This window comes from Phodopus roborovskii, unplaced genomic scaffold, assembly GCF_943737965.1.
Source record: "Phodopus roborovskii unplaced genomic scaffold, PHOROB, whole genome shotgun sequence".
Taxonomy (NCBI): domain Eukaryota; kingdom Metazoa; phylum Chordata; class Mammalia; order Rodentia; family Cricetidae; genus Phodopus; species Phodopus roborovskii.
Window position 1 is genome coordinate 13,430,125 of NW_026126408.1, and position 12,379 is coordinate 13,442,503.

Sequence of the window (12,379 nt, forward strand, 5' to 3'; positions counted from 1 at the left end):
AGTCCAGTTATTGCTATGTTCTATACCCACTTAAAATTTTTTTTTCTTTTTAAAATTCTGACTTTTGAGACAAGGTCATACTATGTAGCCCAAGTTGGCCTCAAAATTCATGTTAGCTTATGCTGGCCCCCAGCCCAGGATCCTCCTGCCTGAGCTTTCAGTGTGCTGGGATTACAGGTGTGTGTCACAATACCCAGCTTCTGGATTTAAGGTTTTAGTGTCTGTTTTAGTATTGTTAGGTACAGCCACAGAACTAGTTCACTGTGTGAAACAGACTTGATGCCACTAAACAGAAAATCCTACTGTCTTCTCTCCTCAGCTACTGGCAGCCACCACTCTGCTTCCTATGAGGCATAATAGTATTTGTCTTTTAATTTGCTTAACTTGCCATATGTCTTTAAGGTTCATTAATGGCATAGTATATGTCAGAATTTACTTTCTTTTAAGACCAAATCATAGCCATTGTATGACATATTTTTATTCATTCATCTGTTGATAGTCACTTGGGTTGTTTCCATTCTGTCTGTTGTGAATCATGCTGCCACTAACAAATAAATCTTTGAGCCCTGATTTTTAATTTAGAGGGTGTTATATGCCTAGAAATGATACATGGTAATCTATTTTTAATTTTTTAAAGGGCCACCATTCTGTTTCCTATAGCAGTAACATCATTTTATACTCCTACCAACACTACATAAGGGTTTGGGTTTCTCTGCACCTTCCTGTAATTTGTTAATTGTGTGTGTGTGTGTTTGTGTGTGTGTGTGCGTGTACGTGTTTTTTGATAGTTGCTATCCTAATGGATGGAATAAAGTAAAATTACTTTTTGGGGGGGTAGGAGGGATTGAGTTGCTTTGCAGCTCAGTGGAGAATCAACTGGCCTTAAGAGTGAATTCATTCATTCATTCATTCATTCATTCATTCATTCATTCATTCATTCAAGATACAGTGTCATGTAGCCAAAACTAGCTTAGAACTTGCTATATAGCTGAGATTGCCTTGAACTCCCAATCTTCCTGCCTCTGTTTCTCAAGTGCTGGTATATTAATGTGCTACCATGCCAGCAGAACACTGAATTACAGTCTGAATTCTATTGGTTGATGTCTGTTGATGCCCATTATTACAGTCCCTAGTTGCTTAACTTTGTAATAGCCTTTGAAATCTTACATTTTTTTTCTCTATCTCTTCCTTGCTTTCAAGATTATTTTTGGCTATCTGGAAGTCTTGCATTTCTAGATGACTTTTAGAATGGGCCTTTCAATGTGCAGAGAATCTGTTGGGGATTGTGTGTGAGATTTTTAGATCGGCATTCATTGTATTGCCCCTTAGCAACATTAAGTATTCTGATATGTGAAGACATTTTTCCATTTACTTAGACCTTTTGTAATTTTCTTTAGTGTTTTATGGATTCCAGTGACTAAAGTTATTCCTTAAATTTATTCCTAAGCAGATTTTGTTTTTTTGATGCTACTGTAAATTGAATTGTTTCCTTAAGTTAGTTTTTGGGTTGTTCCTTGCTAGTATACAGAAATGGAGTTGTTTTGTTCCTATTTATCTTGTGTCTGGAAACCTCTCTGAAACTTCTCATTAATTAGTTCATATAATATTTTCATGGATTTACTAAGATTTACCATGTGCTGGACTAGGCCTTTTGGCTCCTTTTTTTTTTTTCCCTTCCAGTGTAGATGCGTTCTCTCTCTCTTTATTTCTCTGGCCAGAGTCTCCAGTACAATACTGAAATCGAATCAACAATTCCTGGCAAGTGGTTTTTCACTGAGCCCTGCTGCTCCAAGCCTTTTTGTTGGAATTTAGCATGTTAGTTTCTGAACATCAATTCCCAATACATTCTAGCTTGGCTTTCCCCAAAACACCTGATGCCTGTGCTCTGTTACCTTAATGAAAACCATTCTAAAAGTGATTAAGTCAGCAACATGAAAGACACATTTCTAATGAATTGTGTGCTTAAGGAGCCGTGCTTGCTGGTGTATGTGGGTAGAATGAGTAATGAGGACATTCATGCTGCCTCTTGTAGAGGTTCTTGTCCATGTTTTGGACTTAGCACTTTTGAAGTTTGTGATTCATAGGGTGCAGTTGGCAGTTGGAATAATGATGTGCAGGCTTGTAGAGGTGGTGGTGGTGGTGTTAGTTGTAATGGTTTGATTCTGCACCCATATCCTGTAGGTTCATTTTCTTGCTTAAGCTTAGTCCCCCCTGGTAGCTCTGGTTGTAACTGCTGTGTTTTCTTATTTACTGTAGATTTCTCTGCACTTAGATATTCATTCAGAGAAGAGAGGTCCCCTTTCATATTCTGAGCATTTCTCAAAAAGGTGCTCTGCGAGCTGCACTTTGCTTTGTACGAGACATGAAGTAAGCATAAGAACACATGCATTCTCTGGATGCTTGCAATATATATAGGAAGATCAAGTATATGTATTTGCCAATACAGTTTATAGGCTATTCTTTGCCTCCCTCCCTCCCTCTCTTCCTTCTTCTCCCCCCCCCTCTTTCTTGGTTATCTTTTTAAAAATTGAAAGTAGTTTTTTCCATATAATATATTGTTTAAGTTTCCCCTCTCCCAGTTCCTCCCAGATCCTTCCTACCTCCACACTCACCCAAATCCATACCTTTCTTGCTCTCTCTCGTTAGAAAACAAATGGGCACCTAAAAGGGGGGGGGATAAAGAAAAATAAAAAGCCTAGACAAATCAATGTGACAAAATTACCGTTGAGTTTGTCTTATGTTGGTCATCTACTGCTAGGCATGAGGTCTGCCCTTAAGTGTGGTTTGTATCCTCAGTGAAACTTCATTGGAGGAAACTTTTTTTTTTTTTTTTTTCCTGTGAGTGGCTGTCAGTTGGAGATAGAGGTTTTAGGCTAGGGGTGAGGTCTGTGTCCACTTTCTCTCTCAGCACCAAGACTCCATCTGGCTTAGGCACATACTGGCCCTGTGTATGCTGCCACAGTCTGTGTTCACATGGATGTCAGCCTTGTTTTGTCTAGATGTCTCTGTGCTGTTCTTATCTCCATCACTAAATGTGAGCCCCTTTAGGATGAATATTTGAGTGAACAGAGTGGCGCCTCATATGTAGTTCATCCTTATTATAATTTTTAGAATAATAGAGCCACGAAACAGTGTAAGACTATAATCAATTACTCAAGTGGGGTAGCCAAGCAGTATTGATGAATTTCAGGAGTAGCAGTGATCAATGTTTTGTAGATTTATGAGGGGAGGCACTCTGCAGGAGAAGGTAATTGGAGTGGGTTCATGAACAGTGTAAGCTAAGCAAGAGCAGAGCCATTTGACCTGGGTGCCACAGTATTTGGAAGGCATTGAATTGATCATAATGGCCAGATCTCATGGTTTGCATTGGCTTGTAGACTGACAGAAGGGTGGATAAATTGAGAGGAACATCATATTTTGGAGGCTTTAAGTATCAGTTGGTAAGGTTTGCCTTTACTATATTGAACATGAGAGAATTATTGAAATTGTCTGAGTTGCAAGTTTTCAGACAATAGAGTACTTCAATAAGATTTACTTGTGGATTAGTGCATGCTGTGGACTGGAGGACAGCTGGTACTAGGATACTATAGAAGAGGGCATGCTTGAGTTATTTTAGTGTTTCAGTTTTTATTAACAGAATTCTTTGGTTTTAGTGCCTAGTGTAGTCCCCAGAACAAAGTTCAGTTTGGTATTTAGTGAAAGTATGAATGTGTACAGGCTGAGCTGGGCTTGCATAGAGCTGGGAACAGCAGGGCAGTCTATGATAGGGTCATTTGGAAGAACTGTTGAGACAGCTTGTGTTTTAGAGTATGAGAGCATGGGCCGTCACAATCATATCTTTATGCTTGCTGAGCCTGACATGAAATGACTGGTGCATACAGATGTAAGGGCTCAATTTAGAACTGAAGCTGGAAGGTTTCTTTTTGGGTACCAGTATGTAAATCTCATCCTTTGAACAGTAGAAGTGAGGGGAATGAAAACGGTGTTGTGTATGTGTATAGAAATATACATACCATGAGATACAGCTCAATGTGTATTATATTGCCTACTAACTAATCTACTGATTAGTATTAACAGAAAGATGAGGACCAAAGTTTTGGGTAAATAGAGAGAACATGGGAACTGAATAAGGAGACAGAAAGAAACAAACATGGAGACCTTACAACAGTAGTGTGCCCCTGAATTCTGAATTCTTTTTACGTTTAAGAACATTACCACTATCAACATGACACTTCTTTATGGCTTGTTGAGAGCTTACTGAATGCTAGACATGGTGCTAAGCACACTGCCTCCTTTGCTTCACAAAGTGGGTCTGTTATGTCTGCACCACTGCACCACTGCATCACTGTGCCACTGTGCTACTGTACCACTGCACCACTGTGCCACTGTGTCACTGCACCACTGCACCACTGCATCACTGTGCCACTGTGCTACTGTACCACTGCACCACTGTGCCACTGTCACTGCACCACTGCACCACTGCATCACTGTGCCACTGTGCTACTGTACCACTGCACCACTGTGCCACTGTGTCACTGCACCACTGCACCACTGCATCACTGTGCCACTGTGCCACTGCGCCACTGTGCCACGGTATCACTGGACCACTGCACCACTGTACCACTGTGCCACTGTACTACTGCACCACTGCACTACTGTATTACTGCACCTCTGTACCACTGCACCTCTGTACCACTGCACCACTGTACCACTGTGCCATGGTATCACCATGCCACTGTATCACTGTACCACTGCACCACTGTGCCACTACACTACTGAGCCACTGTCCCACTATGCCGCTGTGTCACTATATCACTTACCACCATACCACTGCCCTACTGTGCCACTGAACTCCTTACTACTGTGCCACTGTGTCACTGTGTCACTGTACCACTGTACCACTGTGCCACCACACTACTGAGCCACTGTTCCCCTGCACGACTGTGCCATTGTGTCACTGTAGCACTGTACCACTGTGCCACTGCACCACTGTGACACTGTACCAATGATTTACTGATAAAGAAACAGAAGGGTAAGTGGCCAAAATCTTTTGAAGGTCTCTAAGTTAATAGTGATTAGGGAACCCTGGAAATATAACTGAGCCTATTTGACTTCAAGCCAGATACCCTTTCCATTATCTCAAAGGTATGTGTGTGTTTAATTTCTACAAGGCAAGTACTGTGTTTATACAGAATCAGTTTTCAGTAAAGGCTTCTTAATTAGCAGGCAGTGATTGGGCAGTTGTGTTTCCTGTAAAAAAAAAAAAAAAAAAAATCAGCATGTGCATTGCATGGGGCTGCTTCTACTTTCTTACTAGGGTATTTATATTCATAGTGTATCACACTTTTTTGATTGCTCATTGTGGATGGTAATTTAAAAGAGGATATCAGTTCTTTTATCTTAAGAATTAATCATTCAGAAAGTACTTTTCAAATTGTTTCTTAACCTAAATATACGTTTCTTCAAGTTTCTTTTTTCTTTCTTTTCTTTTTTTTTTTTTTTCTGATGCATTCTTCGGAATGTTTGTCCATTTGCAAGGGAATAAGAGCCTGTCATTTTTCTACATTTCAGGGGACATTATTTTCAATGCTCAATATCCAGAGCTGCCCCCTGATTTCATCTTTGGAGAGGATGCTGAGTTCCTGCCAGACCCCTCTGCTCTACATGTGAGTACTGTAGCCCCACCCTCATGGTCTTGGTTGAAAAGAAAACAAGATTGGCATTGGATAATTGCTTAGTCAATTGTGGTTTTTCCTTTCCCTGAAATAAATGCAACTCTTCATGTGCCAAAATAGTTACAGAAGAGAAGTTTTTCATCAGAGTTTTACTTTGGAGCCACTTCAAATTAACTCTACAGTATTGGTTGAAATAATTTTTCTTCAATTTGAAGACATTTTCTTTGTTTCAACATGATAGTTCATGCCTGCAGTCAGTTTCCCAGTTACTAACACGTCAACAAAGTACTGGTTGGAAGAGTGTTTCTTGATTTTATTTTCAGACCTTTCTTTCTTTGTTTCTTCCTTCCTTCTTTCCTTCCTTTCCCTCCCTTCCTCCCTCCCTCCCTCCCTCCCTCCCTCCCTCCCTCCCTCCCTCCCTCCCTCCCTTCCTTTTTGTAGAAGTAAAAGTGGCAAATTTGAACATGCCCATTTCTTAGTTTCATCCCAAGGGAAAGACTAGATTGTGTGTTTTATATTAAGCCATTCTCAAACCTTGTAATTGAAATACAGCATTTCTGGAGTTAAAGCAAGAAAACTTACCATTAGGGGAAGGGACCATGGTAACTGTCAGAGCATATACAACTTATTTAGCATTGGGTTTTCTGCACGACGATGAAGAACAGGCACCATTTTGTTTAAATGTTTCTTTTATTTTCCAGATTGAAATCTGCTGTAATAGCTATACTCTTCAAAGAGGTTTAATTGTTGATTAAACCTATTTTCTTGGTTTGTTTTCTGGATTTTATTTTTTGGCTCATTCAAAGTGTATATTTGATAGTTTAATGACTTATTTTGGAAGTCCCTTATTCCTCCATTTCCCATTTCAAGGGGAGTGTTGTGGTTTGAAAGAAAATGGCCATCAAAAGGAGTGACACTATGAGGAGGTGTAACCTTGTTGTAGTAGGTGCAGCCTTATTGGAGGAAGTATGCACTGTAGAGGTGGGCTTTGAGGTCTCCTATATGCTCAAGTCATGTCCAGTAAGATAGTCTACTTCCTGTTGCCTGCATATCAACATGTAGCAGCTACCTTTCCAGTACCATGTCTGCCTGCATGCCCTGCCATGATGATAATGGACTGAACCTCTGAACTGTAAACCAGCCACTACAATTAAATGTTTCATTTATAAGAGTTGCTGTGGTCATGGTGTCTCTTCACAGCAATAGAAACTCTAAGACAGCAAAGTACTAGCTGAAGCCTAAATAATTACATTAAATTTCACACAGCTATGAGAATACAGTTGGCAAGAGTGGGATGAGTTTGTTGAAAGGTTTTTAATGATTGTACATGAACCTTTGTTTGATTAAAAAGTTTCTAGTTAAATGCTGCCTCCTTAGAAGCCATGGGTTGGTATTTACCCCATATTACAGTTGAGAGGCAGTAGATGTGACCTAAGCATTACTGTATAGTCCCTTCCTGTCTTAACTGCCCAGTGGAGGGAGGCATACACCAGATGCCAAAGAAACATTAGACTTGAATTGTCCCTGAAGCTTACAATAGGTGATCAGAGGAAACTGTGTAGCAGAGGTGATGTTTGTCGTCATCCTTCAAAAATGAAGGAGAAGTGGGAAGTCTGAGAGAATTCAAGTAGTTACACAACTGAATCATATTTGAAGCTATGGTTCATATGATGTGTTGTAGAAAAGAGTACCGATAGATTTACTGAGGTGTGTGTTCACACCAAAGAGGGCTACAGAGTTTAGGTGCATTTGGTGATGTCATAGGATTTCTATTGCTGTGATAAAAAAGCATGACTAAAAGCAACTTGGGGAGGAAAGGGTTTATCTTCTAAGCTCATAACTGTCATCTAGGGAACTTGGGGGTGAGAACTCAAGGCAGGAACTAATGTAGAGGCCATGGAAGAGTGCTGCTCATTGGACTTGCTCAGTCTGCTCTTTAACACACCCCAGGCTACTTACCCAGGGATGGCACCACCCACAATAGTACAGGCCCTCCCACATCAGTTGTTAATCAAGAAAATGCTTCACAGGCTTGTCTACAGGCAGTCTTCTGGAGACATTCTGTCAGTTGAGAGTCCTTCCACCCAGATGATTCTAGCTTGTGTTCAGTTGACACAAAAGTCACCAGCACAGGGACATTGGTGGAGTGTATGAAATGCTGGCCAAGAGCCACTGAAAGAACAGAATGAGAACTTCCTAATGGGAATGTGTTTTGTGTGATTAATGAGGGAGACATCTATGACCAGACTGAGCATTGTTGAAATAAAATCTACGACAGAGAGGAAGCATTAGACAATCCAAGATATTGCTGGGATGGAAAGGATAAGAAAGGGTGTTCCAACCTGTTTTTGGAATTGACTACAGTTTGCAGTGTATGTCTTCACTATTGGCAAGCATGGTGGATGGAGAATTTAAAGCTAGAAAAGGTCCTAAGTTTCATCGTCTTCCACTCTTCTATTTTAGTGCTGAAGGAACTCTAGTGGATATGGTAATTGCACTCTTCTAGTGATGTTTCATCCTAGAGTGACGTTCTCATATATGCTTTTGAGAAATAAGCTAAAAAAGAGCAGCATGTGTATGGGGAGGTAGGGACAAATACCAGTGTACTGGATCCAAGAGGACGATTGCAAGTTCAGGGGTGTACCTTCTCCATGGTGATTTTTGCTTGAGAGCCTCAGGAAGAATTGCTTCATAGACCAGTGGGTCAGATATGTTCAGTGAGGCAATCAGAACACTCTTGTAAATGTGCACAGTTGATACCTGTCTTGTTGGAATGCTAGTACAGGATAAACTGTAACCCTGATCCCCAGCAGCCATTTCTCTACACAACCTTCCACTAGGGACTTGTCCCTCAGTGTTAATAGTTTTTTTTTTTTTTTGCTTGTTTTTAATTACTTTATTTTAGAAAAACAAAGGCTTGCAATTGATGCCATAAGGCAGAGTATCACAATTCAACAAGTTAGAGGTAATAGAGACTTTCAAAAATCTTTATAGCTAATTCCAAACTAGAAAATTATTATTATTACTTTGCTTATTCTTGGGCCTTAGAAACATTCAGAAAAAATATAAATTTGTCAAAATAAGATGGCAAACCCAGTCCCTCTACTTGAATATTACATCTCACACTATTTTAACAAATTTTTCATAAGAATAGCTGAGTCATTTTTCCCTTGTCCATTTCATCAGGAAATACTGGTGAAAATATTTTAAAATCAAGAGCTTCCAACTCAAAATATTAGAAGCGTCATGGTCAATAAAACTGACTAAACAAAACAATAGATACAATTGCTCTAGCTCTTTAAGAGTTGTTTTCTATCACCTTTCTTATTTGGCATTTCTAAACCAGGTTTGAGAAGTCCTTTAAAGTGAGGAAGAAAATAAATCTCAAACAAGTTTCAAACAATAGATGGTACAAAAGTATTGATGTACAAAATAAAGAAGGAATTCAGACAGAGATGCTAAGGATGCTGGACTAAGTATGAGTGTTTTGTAGAACACTCTTAAAATGTTGTTTGAGCACCAAAGAGCTATATTTTTGAATTTCAGAATTCAGAACTTTACACAACAAAGAAAAGGTGGAATTTCAATTTCCTGAAAGGATTCTATTGTGGGTATTTAACTATGGGACTTACCATTGAATTAGAGGATCAATCTTTTCCTAGATTATGAAGAGAGCTGCCTTGACTCTAATGTTCTCCCAATAAGCAAACAGTATTTATAATGGTAACACATTTAAAAGCATATGAGTAAACAAACTTTAAATTTTGTTATGTGAGCAACCTGACAATGCAGATAAAATATCCTCAATAATAAGCAAAAAGTAGACATTTAATGCAAATAATAATAATAATAATAATAATAATAAAACAACCCAGACTCCCCTCCTCTTCTCTTGAAGAGTATTAGCCATGCTGACTTATGTATATGTTGAATGAAAGGTCATTTCAGCTTATTACCTGTGGGGTGGGAAACAGAACCAATGTTCTGACTTCTCAAGATTTTCTATATGAAGTACCAAGTATAGAAGGGGAGTTTGGACCCTTACAATCTGGACCATAGCTCAGAATATGTCCTTTGGCAAGTATGAAATTTGCTTTAAGTTATTGGACTTCAACATTAAAGTCCATGAAAAAAGTTGCATCTGATTCTGTGATATCTGTGTTTTTAATGTAAAAATATATTAAATTACGATGGTTAAGAAAAAATGAACTTTCCAATGTGGTCCAGCTTGAGGAGCATAGTTTTGGAGAAGTTTGTTCTATTTGTTTAAACTGGCTCTTCCTCAGAAATTAGGTGGCTTAAATAAGGGACATGGTTGCAGGAAAGACATACATGCGGGCTTTAAACATCAGCTGAAGCCTTCACTTCCTAAGCTCAGACTCTTCATTGAAGGAGGTGAACTCTGTGAAGGAATCAGTGTATGTAAAATTCTAGGAGCTACATAAGGGCCAGAAACATCTCAGATGCCATAGAATCATGAAGACACCCAACAAAGATCTTAGTGGCCCCATGGCTCCCAAATCTGGATACATGTTAGACTGAACTGGAAACATGTTACCACTCTAGCTTTCCCATTAGACCCAGAATTAGATACATATATTAGACTAACTAGAAACATGTTACAAGTCTGGATACATATTAGCCTAACCTGGAAACGTTACCATTCTAGCTTCCCCATTAGACTCAGAATTAGGTACTCTAGAGAACCCAAGAACTGCTAGTCTTCAGGGCTATGTATATGTAGCAGTCTGAACTGTGCTGGGAACCATTGACTGATTCATTTAGTAACATCTCTAACACAGCATCCTTTGCCTTTGCTCAACTTTGCTCTACTGAGGTACTGTTTTCTATTTAGGGGATAGCATATGTACATACATATGTATATAATTTTTTTTAAAAACAACTTTATGACACATAATTTGTATGCCACATGATTCACCTATTTAAAGTACTAATTTGGTGGTTTTTAGTATATTTGTTGAGTTGTGCAACTGTCACCACAAATTAAGGCATCTTGTCATCATACTGAAAAGAAATGCCAAACCTATCACTAGTTACTTGCCTATTCTTCCCACCCCAGGCAAACACTAATTTGTATTTCATGTTTATGGATTTGCTTATTTTAAACATTTCATGTAAATAAAAATAATTTTTGTCAGGTGGTTTGGTGCACGCCTTTAGTCCCAGCACTCGGGAGGCAGAGGTAGTTGGATCTCTGAGTTCAAGGCCAGCCTGGTCTACAGAATGAGTTCTAGGACAGCCCTGGTTGTCTTAGAACCCTGTCTCAAGAAAGAAAGTAAAGAAATAATTTCATAGGTGTGTGTGTGTGTGTGTGTGTGTGTGTGTATTCCTTTTGATTATTTTCACTTGGCACACGTAGTTTTTTTTATTGTCAAATAATATTCCATTATATGTATATACCATATTTTATTTACCAATTTGTCAGCTGATGGCCATTAGTGTTGTTTCTGTGTTTTTGTTATTGGAAGTACTGATATTGTATGGGCATCCTTTTGTTTTTCTTAATGCTATCCTTAGGAGTAGAATTATAGCACCAAATGGTAACTTGGTATTTAACTTTTTGAATGTATGCACTGTCTTCAAAATGGGTTGTACTATTTTGTGTTCCTAGCTAGAGTAGTATGTAAGTGTTTTGGTTTCCCTGGATCCTCACTAATACTTGTTTTTGTGTGTCTTTTGAATTAGTCACCACTGTTAGTATTGAGTAAATAGTATTGCCTTGTAGTTTAGGTCTGTGCTGCTTTGATGAGGAATGATTTGAGCATCCTTTCATGTTTTTCTTGGAATGTCTGCTTTGGAAATTGTTAAGATTCTTTGTCTATTTTTACATTGATTGTTTTTCTTCTTTCCTCAATATATTTTTGGTACAAGTTCTTCATCTTGTGTATGATCGGCCAGACTCCCACCCCCCATTCTGTGGATTGTCTTTTTGCTTCCTAGATCTGCATGTGTATGTGTGGGTTTGTCCCTGTTGTGTACATTTGTAGAGGCCAGCTGTCAGCTTAGGCATCTTGTGTCTCTCCCAGAGCTCATTCTGCTGGATCCACTGACTCCATCCTGCTTTTGCTGGGGCAACAGGTGCATGTGGCAGGGCCTGGCTTTTGCACAGGTGCTAGGGACCCGAGCTCAGATCCTCCTGTATCTGAGTTCATGCACATTTACCTCATGACCCATCTCAATAGGTAGTGTCTTTTAAAGAGAAGTTTTAAATTTTGATGAATTTAAATTGATCTTTCTCTTGTTGCTTATGCTTTTGATTTTATATTCAAGAAACCATTACCTAATCCAAGATTATAAATATTTAATCTATTATTTTCCTTGAAGAATTTTATTATTCTTGCCGCCATACTGAGGTATTTGATCCATTTGGGGTTCAATTTTTATATATGGTGTGAGGTTGATGCCCAGCTTTATTCTGTAAGTGGATATTTAGATGTGCTGGCATTGTTTATTAGAAAGGACATGTTTCGCTCATTGAATTTTGTTGGCATTTTATTATCCCTAAGTTGATAATAAATGTGAGGGAGTATTTTGGGTTCTTAATTATATTTTTTTGGTCAGTATGTATATGTTTACTGATTCTGTAACCAGTCTGGAAACTGGGGAATGGGACTTCTACATCACTGTTCTTTGCAGGATGGCCTTGACTGTTGTGGGTCCCTTGCATTGCCATATACATTTTA

General features: G+C 38.9%; 1 protein-coding gene across 1 annotated transcript in view; it reads left to right on the plus strand.

The window, feature by feature from the left end:
* Babam2 (BRISC and BRCA1 A complex member 2) overlaps positions 1–12,379 on the plus strand; it is a 384,291-nt gene that overhangs the window by 82,916 nt on the left and 288,996 nt on the right. Inside the window, exon 4 of the mRNA XM_051181825.1 lies at positions 5,572–5,666. Within this exon, the coding sequence (XP_051037782.1) occupies positions 5,572–5,666 (95 nt within the window). The remainder of the gene's footprint in view (positions 1–5,571; positions 5,667–12,379) is intronic.